This window comes from Corvus moneduloides, chromosome 1 (assembly GCF_009650955.1).
Source record: "Corvus moneduloides isolate bCorMon1 chromosome 1, bCorMon1.pri, whole genome shotgun sequence".
Classification (NCBI taxonomy): domain Eukaryota; kingdom Metazoa; phylum Chordata; class Aves; order Passeriformes; family Corvidae; genus Corvus; species Corvus moneduloides.
In genome coordinates, this window is record NC_045476.1 from 55,942,492 (window position 1) to 55,959,485 (window position 16,994).

The window sequence follows — 16,994 nt, forward strand, 5'->3', positions numbered from 1 at the left end:
GCTGCACTCAGGTGGGGCTCAGTCTCTTCTCCCAGGTAGCAAGGGACAGAACAAAAGGAAATAGCCTCAAGTTGCACCAGGGGAGGTTTATGTTGGATATTAGCAAAAATTTCTTCACTGAAAGGGCTGACACTGGGACAGGCTGCCCAGGGAAATAGTGGAGTCGCTATCCCTGGAAGTGTTTAAAACGTTGTGTGCATGCAGCACTTGGGAAATGCAGTTTAACAGTGATTACAGACACGCTGGGTTAACGATTGGACTCAATGACTTAAGAGGTCTTCCAACCTTAAGAATTCCAATATGATGCTATTCCAATCTCCCTCTCCTAGGATGAGCGGAAACAACCACCACGTTTCAGCAGGTGGCCCCAGACAGCCTCTCGGGCTCTCACGCAGAGGCAAGGCCCACGGTTCAGCCCGCTTTTCCCCCGGCGCCACACGCGCGGCGTTCATCTCCTCACCGGGCCAAGACCCCCCCGCCCCGTTCCGCGGCTCCTGGCGGGACAGGCGGGACGCGCCTCCCCCGCCCCTCAGTGCGGCCCCGCCCCGCCCCCGGCATTTAAAGGGCCCATGGCGGCGGTGCCCGGGCGGTGTCCCTGCGTGCCCGCTATGGCCGTGTCGTGCTGGCCCGGGCGCTCCCCGCTGCGGCCCGGTCGTTCCCGCGGGGCTGCTGGGGCTGGGGGAGCTTCAGCGGGGGCTTGCGTAGTGCGGGGGGGGGGGGCGAGCGGTAGGGCCCGGTGCGCGCCGGGGGCGGGCGGGCGCTGGATTCTTTGGATCGCGGACGTCGTGGGCGAATAAAGCAGGCGGGCGGGCAGTTGCGCTGTTCCTGCCGCGGGGGGCGCGGAGCGGAGCCGCCGCCGGGCCCAGCGCAGATGGAGCTCGGCAGCCCCGGCGTCGCGCCCGGCGGAGTGTCGGTGTCGGCCGTGCTGCCGGCGGGTGGGAGCGGGGAGCGCCTGGGCGGTGCCACCCCCAAGCAGTTCTGCGCCGTGCAGGGGAGGCCGCTCGTCAGCTACGCGGTGCGGGCCATGGAGAGGTAACGAGCCCGGCGCCGCTCGGCTCCCGACCGCGCCCCGCGGGCTCCTGCCGGCCCTCGCCGTGCCCCGGAGAGTCCGCAGGCAGTCCCCGCTGGTCCTGGCACCCCCGGCGGGTCTAGTTTGCGTTGCGGTGTGTCTCCGTCCCTCCCCTCCCGGTCAGACCGGGCAGGGAACGAGGTGTATCTAGGCCCCCTCACCTGGGAGGAAGTCCCGGGCGGGAGCTGGCACTTCCCCCACGCCAGCCTGGCTCCAGCGCCGCCATCCCGGGTGGCTCTCCGCCCTCCTTCCCCAGCCCTGCCCATGCTTCGAGGGTATGCCGCATTTCTTGGCTCCTGGAGATCATCTGTTCGAGGCCCCTCAGCCTCGAAGCTCGAGGGTTTGTGTAGCTACAGTGGCTGGTTTGGTGAGCTATGAGCCCACCGCAGCTGTTGGAGACAGTCACAGCATTATCCATCAGCCCTGAAAAGAGATCTCTACTGCCTCTGCCACTGGAGATGATCTTTATAATGTCCAAAGGCCTCGAAAAATGATCTACTCCTCATGATGGGATGAATGAATTCACTGGTGTACAGCACTGCATTATACTCCACTGTTGCCCATGGTAAAATACCTTGCATCAGCAGGAAGTTTAAAGCACGAATGTTTAAGTTATAGTTGGACTAGAAGCTGATGGCTTATGTAGAGTGAAGCTTCATTTGTAACTTTTCCATGTTTATGTTGTAGTGATACCACAAGGACTAATGGGTACAAATTGAAAGATGGGAAATTTAGGTTAGATATTAGGAAGAAATTCTTTAGTGTGAGAATGGTGAGGCATTGGAACAGGTTTCCCAGGGAGTTGTGGATGCCCAAACCCCGGTAGAGTTCAAGGCCAGGCTGGATAGGGCCTTGAGCAACCGGGTCTAGTGGGAGGTGTCCCTGCCCATGGCAGGGGGGTTGGGGTTAAATGGTCTTTAGGGTACCTTCCAACCCTTAACATTCTATGATTCTATGTTGGAGCAAAGTATTAAAGTAATGGGATTTCTTAGCAGCCAGGCTTTTCCTTTTCATAAGGCTGTTGAGTTCTAGGCATGTGACTGACAGTTAATATATTATTGTCAAATGTTAACATAATGTAAGTCTTGTATCTAGTGTCACTTGAAACACCGCAGGTAGGAGCAGGGTGTCAAGGGGAATTCTGAATATGTTGCAGTAACTTGTAGGAAAACAAACCTTTAGTTTAGAGAGAATAAATGGGGAGGAGTGGAGATTGGTGAAAGAAATAAAATCGCCAGCATCTCCCAAAGTTCTTAACACATGGAAACTTGTACAACATCAAAATTGGGACTCTTTTTCCATTCCCACCCAGAGAGGTCACTTGTTACTTTATGAAAGAAATACTGCTTGTTTTCTTTATTTAATTTTCAAGAGTAGCCAGTGGCAAAGCTAAGCACATCAGTAAGCAAAGAGTCCAATCCAAAGCTTGCCACAGCTGTAATTTCTGCCAAAATGTCATGGGAATCTACAGAGAAGAATTATATCCTCACTCAGTGTATTGGAGACCTGGAAAGGAGAACGGAGGGAGGTTTGGGAAGGAAATGTTATGCATCTAAAAAAAAAACCACTCTATTTTTACTGCCAGTAAGCTCTGAGAAAATAGCCATACTTTGAGCAACAGTATTATATTTGTCCTAAAGCTGCAAAAAATTAGAAGGTTGATTTCTAGTTGTACAGTTTAACCAAGTTGTGAAGGTAACAGCTTGATGCTTTTGCTTAGAAGTGCAATAACTGCTGCCAGTGCTCTGGCAGGCAGAGCTTCCTGCCACCTCTGCTGAGTTAGAGTGTTGACTGGTATAGATGTGTATGAGCAGCTGGGAACAGATGTACTCCAAAGCTTGGGATGGCTTTCATTTTCATCTCAACACTTTTACTTCTGGCACTGAAACTGCAAAGGATGTACCTTGTTCTTACTTTGTGCGAATGTAAGCGCAGAAATGTAAAATTGAGGAACTGCAGTTCATCCCATAATCTGCCCAGAAGTGGCAGATTTTGTGTTTAGCTTGATTCTATCTTCTCATGTCTGATGTAATTGAATGGGTGACCCATTAGTCTGTAATAACTTCAACTGAACTGAGTATCTCAGCTACTGCTGCTGTTTTTGAGCTTCCTTAAATCTGAAAAAAAGGTAGCAGTGTATAGACATGAAATACATGAACAGTTAAACCATGTGCAGCTGCTTTGCATGTGGTTTTTAAAGATCAGTAGAAAAAGATTTTTATGCTGTTCAGCTGCAAGTAGTGAGACTGAATATCAATGTGGAAAAATGGGCGGATGAGACAAGGGCAGACATGAACGAATAAGCAGTGCATCCTGTTGCATAGGATAACAGCATGTAGAACACTGGCCTGCCAATAATAATCACAGATGATACCCTGAGGAAGAGGAGGTGAGCAGAACTAGGGTAAGGAAAAATCATTGGTTTTAATTGCCAGTGCAGTGGCACTGATAGGAAGGTCAGGCCCTACCTTTGGACTAAAATTAAAGTGTGTTAGAAAACTTAAATGTCTCTTTTTCCCACTGGATTTGTTGCTGCTTTTGTTGAACTATGCAAGGATTTTGCAACAAGTTCAACTGATTTAGAATGGCATTCCCTGTTTTTGCTTCTGTAGCAACTATCAGAGTTCTTTCTTCATTTGATTTTTTTTTTTTTGGTGTGTGTGTATGTTTAGAATAGAACTTTTTCAGTTCCTTTTCTGAGACAGGGAGGAATCCTAGCTCTGTATGCACATGTGCATGCATATTTTACTAAAGCTATAGAGAGGAAAACAAACTAAGGTAAAGACCAATTTTTAAAATCATTATGGAACAAATATGCTGTTGCTATTCTTGCTGTGCTCATATTTCACCAGTTGTTGAAAGTACAGTGAGTAGTTATAAAAGAGGAAAAGCAGAGTTAATATCTTCACTGGCAGAATTAAAATTTTTCATAGAGGTTTCAGGCAGCTTTGTTTATTACTTTATTGTAGTATCTCAAAACAGGTGGATGTCTTTTAAGTCCCCTGGGGAACCTCCCAAAGGAGCACCTCTTTGGAAGTGTCTTGCATAGTTTATTTGCCAAGTATTTTTCTCCATTGATGCATATTCACTGGCTCTATAGGTCACACAATTACAGTTTTGTTAAATGCCTCTACGCTGATAGTTCCTTTTGTTCCATTATCATAAGCTTATTTTTGAAATAGCTTATGAGCGAAAAATAGTTATAGCAAATTTATGGAGGTCTCTTTTTTATCATGTCTGACTCATAGGGAGCATTTTATTTCTGGAAAACATTGGATGGCTTCTGTATATGAGATCCTCCAAACTTTCTTAATATACCATAAAAGCTTCCTGCTTCCATTTTTGTACTGTGAGAGATATATTTGTATTAATATATTTTTTCATACGTCAATAAATTCATAACAAAGCTGTTATGGAGCAAAAAGAAGTTATGCTTGCATTCTGCAAATGCATTTTGTTCTTGATACTTCTTTTTCTCATTTGTTTTTTGATAAGGTTAGCAAAAGTAATATAATGATTTATCTTGCACCTGTGAAAGTTTCTGTGGCAGTGAAAGATCCCGTCTAACACTGCTAAAGCCATCTCAGCAGTAACTGCCTGGTTCTGGCCTTGTTTTGCTGGTCTCAATAGATTATATTGAATAGTTTGTTGCAGGAGATGGAGTGTATTTAAGCCTTATGTCAGATTTCAGCACTGGTTTCTATGCGAGTAAACTGATAGAGGGTTAAACCTGGGTCACATTTGGACTTCAGCATGCCATTTAGGTGATACAGTTTCAAAGTGGGTTTATTTCATTTCCTCTGCAGCCTGTGTTTTCAAGTAGTAGCTTAATCTGTTGCTGAGTTAATGAGCTCCTCTGCTTTCAGTTCTAACTCAGCTAGTGTGTTTGTACTTTGTTTGAAATTTAATGGAACAGTACTATTTTCTACTAGGCAATAAATCTGTCTGTAGGTGATGACAAGAAGGATAGCTGCAGGAAACAAACATACAGTCCTTTTCTGCCTCACTGTTTGCTTTCTGCTAGTATTGGGGTCCTCCCAAGGCAGTTGTAAAGTGATTGTAACTGGACTTGTCATTTTGCTTCATTTGGTCAGACTTGATTCTCCACTTTGGAACCACAGCCTGTAGTGTATTGGAAGCACTAGAATTGTGTGTTGTTAAAGCACGTTGGGGTACAGCATGGTGATCTTTTTCATGTGTTGTGCTGATTCTTTCTGAAGCTTGATCCAATATTACAGTTATAAAATTGAAATTGTGTCTTTAAATTGTATTTGAGCAGGTCCTGAGTAGGTTATTATTTTAGTATGAAATCTTTCTAAACGAAAGGATATGACAAATTGAGGGAGAGAAATAAGATTCATTTACTGCCAGATTGAGTGTATGCTGATATCTTTCTAGTTCTTTAAAACATTTTGCGACATTTCCATAAGCAGATCTTCGGAAGAGCAAGCAACCTGTGTGGTGCACAGCTCTCATTTATGAAGATTTGTGGCATACTTTACTGGATTAGTACTTTCCATGAGTTTTAGTGGGACAAAACCTAAGCTGTTCTGTATGTAGTCAATCTAGAGGATATGCTTATGCTCTTACATGAATATGTTACATCCCTAAATCCCAGCTCTAATTACAGAATGTGGGTCCGGAATGAGTTTAAGGAGGACATACTCAAGTTTACAAATGTGTTTATGCAGACACAGGGTGGAGCTGTGACCGCATCCTGTCGCTTTTTGGTGTATTGTACCACTGGAGGCCTTGAGCCATTCCACCCCTCTGTGTAGAGATTTATCACAGGCTGGCCAGTACTTGTGTTCTCTTCCCCTCTTCTCAGAAGATGCTGTGTACTACTACCCAGTTGCCTCATAAACTGTTTCATTTAACTCCAGAAAGGGCAATGTCAGTGCTCTTCTTACACAGTCACAGTGACTGTGCAGACTGTCCAGTTTCTGGGTACTGTGTAAGGCTACAGTCTTTCTGGAAATAGAAGTGCAGAGCTCTTGTTCTCATTTAGTGTGAAATAGCTCTTCTTGAATTTTGCTTTGTTTAAATGACTGACTCTCAGTATTTAAAAGAAGAACTGAGATGAATCCAGTTAATTTGCCCTAGTTCCAAGCTAAAGTCATGCAGAAGTGCTACATTTTGTAGCTAAATGTATGCCAGAAATCATATGAGAGATTTTTAAACCTTTTGATGGACCTGTGGTGAGTGACAAGTTGAAATGAAACTTGAAATCACATGACTTCAGATTTTACATTTGAGCAGCTTCAATACTTAAAGAATGCTGAGAATATATTGGTTTGGCTGTATTTTCTGCCTTTGCTAATACTAAAATGAACATAAGGACAAGTATTTTTCTTTTGAAGAATGGTAATAGCACTTTATTTTAAATAGTTATTTTACAATTAGTTGAAATAGTTTTCCATGTATTACTAATTGCAACCCCCCCTCTCCATACATAAGGTGGAAGATGCTCTGTTGTTACACGTAGTTCTAAGGGACTGGTTCTAACACTGATACTTCGCTTTTGAAGTAAGGATAGTTCCCAGGCAATGCCTACTCATGTATTATTGCAGAAATCAGTATCTTGAGCCTGTGTATTTCTGAACTGTGAATTTCTTACTCTGATTTTTCTAGCTGGAAATATTTAGTTCTTAGTACCTTAGTTCTGCTGGTGTCTGCAAAATTAGTTTCAGTAGTTTTGCTAGTTTTATTTGCGACAGTGTGTTGTACTTGTCTCTCTCCATAGTTGGATGTGTAAGCTACCCATGGGTAATTTTAACATAGTAATTTTTTTTTTTTAAATCATTGCTCATCTGATGAGTTTCTTGTCTGACTTGCTAAAAAGCTCTTCTGCCATCTGTGGAGACAACAGAAAGGGAACACAGGTTTTTTTTTTTTTTTTATGTTCTCTACATAGGCATTTAGAAAATAAGACACTACAATAGATTTGAATTACGGTATTTCTGTTGTTTTGAAGTACAGTATGCCACATATGACTAGAATTTGTATTCCTAGATACTTTGACAGAAGTATGATTTCAACCTAGCTTCAGTTGTGACTGGTTTTAATCTTGTGGTCTGTGGGTCATCCACTTCTTCCCACACAACCCCTCAGTTGCAGAGCTCGACTGATACCAACAGTAAAATCTTGGAGATCTCTAAAAATGTACTTTTGATATGATATTCTTAACTAGCACAGCTATGTTTTTACATTTTTCTAGCTTCCTAAAGCAGAAACCTTTGTGTTTATAAATACATATATTTTTTTCAAACTACCAGTATAATGTTTCCTGTCAATATTAAAGTGTTACAGTTTTCATTCACTACCATTCTGTCAATTACTGCTCATGCCTGTCTTGATAGTGATCTTTTTTCAGACTTTTTCTTGATTGTCTTATTCCCTTGTACACTGTGTACTTCACTGGAACGTGGAGTATTCCAGGTCACAGGATTTACCAGTTTATTAGAAACTGATTAGCAAACTGTCACTGTTTGATTTAGAAGTTCTGCTTGAAGTTGGGAATGATGCTGGAGTAAGAAATGTTTTGAAGGCTTTTGAAGAGTTATCAGAATGTGCCCCTCTGCAAAGTGGTTGTTGGAAGGAAGTCCCTTCACAGAACTCCAGTGTTATTGGTATAAATCTGTTATAGCTCTCCCTTAAGGAGTGGAGTACAAAAACATGGATTTGAGTATATTGAGAGATGTTTTATTTAGTCACTTTGAATATTTGTTGTAATGAATTTCTTTGTTTCATATAGCTCCACTTTTATTTGGTCATTCATATCTACTTTCTCTGGTTTTGTACTGGTTTTTCTAGGATAAGTTGGATATCTGACGTTATTGTGGTGGTCTCTCCTGAAAATACTGAAACAATGAAGACTATCATTGAAAAATACGGCCACAAAAAAGTTACAGTAGTAAAAGGTGGCATAACTCGTCACCGGTCAATATTCAACGGACTGAAAGTATTTGCAGAGAATGAATTTTCCAGCCATTTGCTCCAGAAGCCAGAAGTAGTGATTATCCATGATGCTGTGAGGCCTTTTGTTGAAGAAGATATTGTTGCAAAAGTGGTTATGGCTGCTAAAGAACATGGGGTATGTACTATACAGCAATGCAACTCTGCAATGTGCTTTATACTGTACAGCATAAAATAATGTTTGATAAATAAGGAATTTTCTAGCAATTTTATTAATGTGTGATGGGTTTTTTCTAAGTAGAACAGATCCAGGTTCCCTATTATGCAGAGAAGTCAGGTGGGGGAGGTTGACATTTTTAAATGCCGCAGGTATTATTTTGCTACAGGGAATAATTATTGCCATAGAGACTGTCAGTGAGAGATTGAATCAATCAGCAATTTGTTAGTGGAAAGGTAGATTATGTAATGATAGTTTACCTTTTTTTCCATGCAGAATTATCACCTAATGCTAGAGCAGTTCTGTTAGTGATTACTAATATAGCCAAAGAGTGTACTGCATTGGTTGACTTGTAAGCTTTGTGTTTTCGTCTCAAACTTATATGCAAATCCTGAATAAGCAGCAAGAAAACTGTCTCTGTATTAATGCTAAGTTGTTTTAGAACCTGTGAGCATTGCAAACTGCTGGTAAGTAGGAAGCCTCCAGCTGTAGGTTGGATATTCTTCTGTTTATCACTGCATCTGAGGACTGGGATTACTCATAGAAACTAAAAAGATTTCTGAGAAAGTAAGTGAAATATGAAGGAGAAGAGTTGATAGAAGTTGTGTTACGCAAGTAGAAGGGTAGGAGAGGCATGTACCAGCAACAGGAGGAACTGTTAGATAAACTGGCTAAGTCAGAGATGTAAGAAATCACAGCTAAGCCACAGGCTTGTTTGCAAAATTTGCTATTTTAATTTGTTCTTGAATTCTCCATTAATAAGATAGCATAATGCTTCCCTGCTTCAAGGACATGGCTTGAGGTAGAAGTCATTAGTGATAACAGATTGTTTGGGTACTAGAAAACTAGGAAAATGTACCACTGCTTGTCTTTTCCAGAAAATGCGGTGAAAGATAAGCTAATTGACAGGTGGTTCACAATTTTGACAGTGGAATAATGAGTCTGAAGAATGAACCGTGGTGTTTCCTTAGTGCTCCTACACTTTTTTTTGAAAGTTCATAGTGTGGGAGGGCAATGTATAGCTTTTTAAAATTTTTGTTATGAAAATTGAATTATGTCAAGCCTCTCGGAACACTCTGTTGGAAATCTAAATATATTGAGCCTCTTCCTAGTAGGCCTGTAGTTTTGTAGATAGGCTCAGTAAGAAATGGCAATAAAATATAAACTCTGCACTATAGTTTTCAGTGATACAGAAAATAAGTTTCCAGTCATTAAAACTTAAATTCTGTTTGAATTTTAACAAGGTTTTTGACCTTTCTCATATAAAATAGCATTCCAGAATTGATTCTCTGCCAAAGACTTTAAAATAAATCCTCTTTGTAAATCAGTTTTAAATGTGATTCTTTGAGAGTGGTAGAATGGAGGTAATTGTACTGGTTTTGGGTTGAAATGAGAATAACTTTCCTGAATGTGTTTGTGTTGTCTTTGCATGTTAAGGTATATCATATCTCATTTGAATTTGTGTTTAACTTGTTCACTTTTTTCTTTAAAGTTTTGCGATTTTAATGCAATATTTTCTCCTGGTTTTCTTTTTAAAAGAAAGGTAAGGTATTTTCAGTAAAAATGTAGGGGGAACCAAGGTAATCTCGATTGACCTTCTCACGTCCATGTACTCTAGTTCATCTGAACTTCTGACTGGTAAATATTTCCTTACCTAGATCACTGAAGTTTCATTTGATCTCAAAAAGGTGATTGTGTACATGTGTAATAGTCTTTTCCACTGTATAATGTTTGTCTGAAATGTGTGTGGTATTCCTTTGCTCTGTGGTGGCTTTCTGTGTTGGCTTAGATCCACTGAATTCAGTAAGGCTGGGCCTTCAGAGAGATGTGTGGTCTAAATCTCTGAGAGCTGGGTGCTATTGATGCTACCTGGCAAAGTAATGGAATTAAGGAGCATGAGAAGAATTCCATTTTATATAACAAATTGGAAAACCACCTTCCCAGAGACAGGTGGCTGTCTCCACTTGAGAACTACAGAATTCTGAGAAACTAAATGGAAAGCTAGGACTTTTCTCAAAACTCGTATGCATGGTTTTGAATATCAGAAAAAAAATTGATCAAGAGCAGCTATCATGTTTAGTTCTTCCTATGGTCAAATTCTTTGCATATCTAAAAGGATGTCAGTTCTTCAATCTTTCAGTACAAAAAGTAATTACTTCCTCTTGCGTTATGTAGAAAGGTACAGAACCTGGCAGAAACATCATATTGAATGACTTGTGTTAATAGGGGTAATGCTGTATTGTTATATGTCTGCATACCATATAGATAACATAATTATGAGAGGCTTTAATGTTCTTTAAAATGGCAATTGATCAAGTAAGTTATTGCACTTCTAGCTGCCAATTGTCAGACAAATAAACTGCTTTATTACACTAACTAATCAGTTTGTTATTTGCCTGTGGGAATAAAAATGTGTACCTTAACCAGAGCTAATAAATTATGCCTTAAACCCCCTAAACAATTCCTTGATTATGTCAAAATATTACTTTGTAACCAATTAAATTCAGTTTATGTTTTTGCAGTAATTTTGCTCTTAAAATTATATGTTTCTAGAAACAAATTCTTTACAGCTAGTAAAAGCTGGGAAAAGTGGAAGCTTCAGAAGGCATCAGTCCAAAGCCTCTAGCAATATCTCATTGCCAACATTGCATTTTAAACAACATAACTAAAATGAAAAATACTTACATGAAAAAGAAATCAGGAAGGTGGGGGGGGCGGAACTTGTCAGTTCTTCTATTGAAAGTTTACAAAAAGAAGGCACATCCAAAGATTTTTTTCTCTAGTTGACATAAACTAGATTTGAAAGTACAGTCTGTTATGTTGAAAGGACTAAGTCGAAATGGCATTCGTAAAAGCTGGTTTCTGGAAGCTGTCTAACATCATTACTTTATTCTGAGCTTTAGCAAGGACCTGAACAAAGCTTACATGCCAAAAGAGCTGTACAGTGCTACTCAGTCTCGTGGACTCCTACTCACAGAGGCAGTCAAAATAACACTCCCAGACAGAAAACACTGTGTGTTGTGCTCAGTCTGTTCCTCTCGTGCTGCCATTATGACTCTTACTGTAGCGGAAGACTGGAGCAGAAGACACAGATCCCTGTGGATCCTGTTCTTTCCCACTTATTTTGCTATCTATGGTTGCTGAGTTACATTAGGAAAACTTGGTGGGTGGCAAACCAAAAGCCACCTCTTTCTCTCCACTGATGGTAAAGGAAGACTTGGGTGGATAAATAGGAAGTTCTGGTGTGGTGTACTTGAATGGGAACAGAATGCTGGCATGGTTCTGCCCACTCTGACCTTTCTTTGCACTTTTTCTCTTGGAGCAATTATCTTTTTGTTTTGTTATCTCCTCTGGTTTTGCCATGTATAGAATATTTTACACATGGTCTTTGTCCTCTTTATTATATTCAAAGACTGATTTTAGCCAGCTGCAAAGGCTGCATCAGTGACAAGACTGTTTTTTATTAATATTTATACACTGGGTCATCTGAAGTTATCCTCTATGTTCTTAGAAGTTCTACTTTCATTGTATGCTTGGGGCTTTGGGGAGCTCTCACTGTCCTGTCACACTCCTGTACAAAAACAGAATCAAGAACTGATGACGTATTACCATTACCATCTTGACATGAATGGAATGAGTTTTGTACTTTAGGAGAATGACTAATGTCAATGTAAAAATAATTATTAATGAGTTGTAAGGTGTTATTTATCAATTTGAGAATAAAATAATATTGTAGACCTACATCCTCTTAGCCTACTAAGGCACATGGAGGACAGGGAGGGGATTAGCACCATTATGGCTTCACCAAGGGCAAGTCCTGCCCAACCAACCTAGAGGCATTCTGTGATGGAGTGACTACATCAGTGGAACAAGGAAGAGCTATGGATATTGCCTCTCTGGTCTTCCCTAAGGCCTTTGACACAGTCATCTACAATATCCTTCTCTCTAAATTGCAGAGAGAAGCATTTTATGGGTGGACAGTTCAGATTGTTCAAATGAGGAAGTGGTTGGATGACTGTGTCTAGAGGGTAATGGTTAACACCTCAGTGTTCAGGTGGAGATCGGTGACAAATGGTGTCCCTCAGGGGTTCATATTGGGACCAATACCCTTTAATACCTTCATCATTGACACAGACACATTGGGATCAGGTGCACCCTGAGCAAATACATAGATGACGCCAAGGTGAGTGGTGTGGTTGACATGCCAGAGGGGTGATGCTATGCAGAGGGACCTGGACAAGCTCAAGCAGTGGTCTGGTGGTGAGCATTGAGGTTCAGTATGGCCAAGTCCAAGCTCCTATGGCTCTACTGTGGTAATTTCTAGTATCAATAAAGGCTGGGGGATGAAAGGATTGAGAGGACACTTTGGAAAAGGACTTGGGTACTTGTGGATGAAAAGCTGGTCACGAGCTGACAGGTATGCACTTTTGGCCAGAAAGCCAGCTGTGTTCTGGTCCAGGAGAGGTGTGGTCAGCAGGTCCAGGGAGGTGTTTATGTCCCTCTACTCCACTTTTGTGAGAACCCACCTGAAGTACTGCATCCGGCACTGGCGCCCTCAGCACAAGAAAGATGTGACCTGTTGCAGCAGGTCCAGCAGAGGGCCACAAAAATGATCAGATGGATTGAACATCTATGATGAAAGGCTGAGCGAGTTTGGGTGGATTAGCCTGGATAGGAGAGCTCTGGAGAGACCTTATTGTGGCCTCTCAGTAGTTGAAGGGCGCTTATATGAAAGATGGGGACAAACGTTTTAGCAGGGTCTGTTGAAATAGGGCAAGTGGTAATGATTTTAAACTAAAAAACAGTAGATTCAGACTAGATAGAGGTAAATATTTTTTTACACTGGGGGTGGTGAAACAGAGGAAGAGTTCCCAAAGAGATGATGTGTGGGGTATGCCCAGCCACTGCCCTGGAGGCACGTCTGCTGAGATAAGGAAGATTGCTCAGTCTCCCAGCAGGACCCCCCCCGGGAAGGCAGCTACTCTTCAGTTACGAGAAGAAGACAGACCCAGAATCCTCTGGGAGACCCTGTGCAGATCCTTTGTAACCCATTGGCCTTTACCCTCTGACACCCACCCCCTGTATCCCTATAAAGCTAGCCCCCTGCCCCTGCGAGGGCAGAGCGATGCTCGTCCCTGGCCTCCCCTTCGCTGGAGTACAGACCAATAAAGTTGCCTTGTGCAGAACAGCTACATGAGCCTCTCATCTCTCCCTGGTCTGGCCTGGAGGCTGCTCTGCAGACCTGAGCTGGAATCACGAGTTAACAATCACTAAAGAGCTGACAGCTTCTGCATGGGCCCTCCTAGCCAGCAGCTGAGGGAAAGCACCGGGCCTTGGGAAGGCGATCCTCCACAGGACCATCTCTCTGGACTGGTCACAGCTTCCTCAGTCAGAACTACTGACCCCACACCAGCTGCCATAATGATGGATGCCCCATCCCTTGAAACAGTCAAGGTCCAGTTGGACAGGGCTCTGAGCAACGTGATCTCACTCAGAGTTTAAGACGTCTCTGCTCAGTGCAGCAGGGTTGGACTACGTGACCTTTAAAGGTCCCTTGCAACCCAAACTATTCTATGATTCTATGTTATTGTAAAGATCAGAAGCTCCTTAGTAGCCTGAATGTGTGAAGAAATGAAGTGTGGTTTTGCTGTTGTACAAAAAACAGTTATACAATGCATTTTTCCTTTTTAATGGATAACTATCGAAAGCATAATGATGTTTCCATAGCTTATGGCATTTTTGGTCCCATGGAAATTAAAACCTTCTCAGCCAAGTTGCTAACTGTTTTCTGTATTGAATGGAGAACTGATGCATTGTTGGTAAATACTTGTAGTCTAGTCCTAACAAGATGTAATGTTTGACAGTGGGAGGGCATTGGTAAAGGGAGAAACAGCTCTGTCATTTCCCATTCTCAATTTAAGTGATTTAGATGATTCACTGCATTTATTAGAAAGGATGCAACTCAGCCAACTGAAATACCTAAATCATGGACAGAAACCTGAAGTATAATTTCCTTTTTTTCTTTGCAGCATTTGTATGTTGTACTATCAGAACCAGCCTAGTACTAAAACAACTAGTATTTTTAAAAGCTTAATCCACCGCATTTTAGCTTCTGAAAGTCTACATACATTAATTTTTACCTTCCTTTTTTTTTTTAGATAGGGTTAGTTTATCCTGAAAATAAATTCTGAGCATAGTTTCCTGTATTTAAGTGGTTGTTAGTGTAATTTTTTGTTATGTCTATAAATATGCCTCCTTCAAATTTAGAGAAATGACATAGATGGTACTGCTGTTGGTTTGAGGCTCGTTAAAATCTATGTGCTTCATCTGAGAAAACAATATTATGTTTGGGAAATGAAGCAACCTTAACCAAAGATGTGCAAAAAAACTCCCTCAGATTTCTCCTTCCTGCAGCAGATCAAAGTTTTAAAGAATAGTTCCTTAAAATAAGGGAAATCTCATCTTGTCCAGCATCCATGAGAAGCTGAATAAAGACCTTGGATCATTCTAGCAACTCCTGCATGGCAAGATCTGGAAGAGGTTCTTAGCCATACTTCTGTGACTAAGGGTTAGGCATGTAAATTTTACCCCTTTTCACCAAATATTGCCCTGAAAAGAAAGATTATCTGAGTTTTCAAGCAGAAATGTTCCCAGCTGCATTTTGGCTGAGTTTGTGATCTGGGTGGTTGTGGCAAGGACAACACCAGCCCTGCAGGTTAGGTGAAGCTTCAGAAAGCCAAATTGGCCTGTCTCATATGCTGTAATAGTTTGCTGGACTGGTTCTGTGCTTATCCTCCTGTTTCCAAGAAGTAAGTGGGCTGTGGTACAGATAGAACTAAAACTGCCTTAAGGAGCCTTGGAGCATGTAGGAGAGAATTCATGAGGTATGAAATCCACACATACATGTATTAAAGCCACTATTTGAGCCAAACTGTCATGGTAAGGCGTAATGATCCATTTTACAAGGCCCTTGATAACAGAAGGTGTTAGATGAAGCCTGTATGAAGAGGTCACTTGAAATTTTGAATCTAATGGGCTGTGAGGGAAAAAAGCTCGGGTCCAAGGTTTCCTGCGAGGAGAGGCTCAAGCAGTTCTGAGAGAAGCAGCTGAGCAAGTTCATAAGGCAAAGGCATTTGATAAGCAAGTGCAGAGTTGCTTAGGGCACTGCCTGACCACAAACTCCAGTGCCTGTGGGTTTGGTTGCTCAGGACTGTATGTGTGGGAAAGAGTTATTAATTAAACATTGCAGTTTTGCATTTGGTTGATTAAATTGTGCAAGAGTCTTCCTACAATACGTTGAGATTTTTTTCTTCTTTATAAAATGATGCAAATCATGTGTTTAATGATATGCAGTGGATCAGTAGCCTTCACATCATGAGGTTGATTTTGTAATGATGCACGCTGTCTGGAGGTAAAATATTCTTCTTAAAGCATAAACTTCTTAAAAACAATTTTCACTCCTGTGGCAGTTATGTCAAGATTTCTGCTCCACTGAATACAAGTGCTAACTCATCCTTCTATTGATTTACTGTAATATGCAAAATCCTTTGTGGTAGAGTGCATGCTCACTGATAGCTTTTTGCAATGTAAATCAGTATGTGGGGTATGAAAGATGTCTTGCTGCCTGTAAGCTGTGCTTCGTTACTTGTTTATGCAAGGGGAGACTATGCAGTCAAAGTAAAATAAACAGTCTTGTTAATTTTAGTGGCAAAAATTATTGGTTTTGTGTTTCATTAATTTTAGAGCAAATGTTTTGTTTAAATTTTGCTACCTAGATTTGCAGTATAGGATGAGTTAGAACAAGAAAGTGCTGGTATCTCACCTTAGTGTCAGTTATTTTGAGTGACTGCCAAAAAGTAAAGCTGTAAGTATGCTTTAAAATGCTTCAAAAAGTATTGAAAACTGATGGTGGGATACTGGCCACGTGATTTGCTTCGCAATGTTTGAATTGCTTAGACCGAATTACACATCTTATAGAATCCATCGTAATTGTGTATAATGTACAGCTATTGCTGACAACTGAAAGGAATCAATAGGTCATAAGAAAGTCTTGAAGCTCTGCACCAGTGTGTGCTGCTCTTTACATGGGGGATGTGTGGTCTGCATCATATACTTAATATGGATCTTCAGTAGCATTATACAGACTCTATATCACAAACTTTAAAATATTTTTTAAAAACCTATCTAGAGGAAAACAAAACCTTATTAAATGAGAGCATGTTGTTAAACATTAGCAGTTATTGCATTGTGACAAAAAATAGTTAAATAGGTTGACTAAGATAATAAGACCTTTTTTGGCTAATAATATGACAAAATTTTTTTTATGTAATGTTCTGTACTATTGTATCTATGAAAAACACTGACGTCCTTGACCATTCTTGAATTCTCACAAGGAATTCAGAGATAAAGAATGCAGTAGAAGAAATGCTATATAATTTGTATGACACATTAAATATGTATATATTGGTTTAATCCTGCTAACTTTTGTAATTTTATGCTTTATTGTTTTAAAAATTTGTCATTAATTCATGATACGAGAACAATGTAAATGGCATTCTTACGACTTACTTTCAGTCTGCTTTTTTAAAAAAAATCCAATTTTATTATGAAATCAAATGTTCACATAAATGTTGTGTCATTGTTTGCAGTACCATTCTTTTCTTTTTCTTAGTGCTTATGTACTTGGCTTTGCTTCTTTTCCACTTATGCTATGTTTTTGAGCTAGTTTTCAGTGCTGTGTGTTGAAAAATTGCAGCCTGTGATACACCTAGTTCTGCTTCTTTCCTCTACTTT

The 16,994-nt window shown here is 40.9% G+C and overlaps 1 protein-coding gene across 1 annotated transcript in view; it reads left to right on the forward strand.

The window, feature by feature from the left end:
* The first annotated feature begins 569 nt into the window (after positions 1-569).
* The window catches only part of CRPPA (CDP-L-ribitol pyrophosphorylase A), a 117,894-nt gene continuing 101,469 nt past the window's right edge, over positions 570-16,994 (forward strand). The window contains 3 exon segments of the mRNA XM_032110568.1: positions 570-636; positions 639-1,032; positions 7,883-8,162. Coding sequence (XP_031966459.1) covers positions 570-636; positions 639-1,032; positions 7,883-8,162 — 741 coding nt within the window.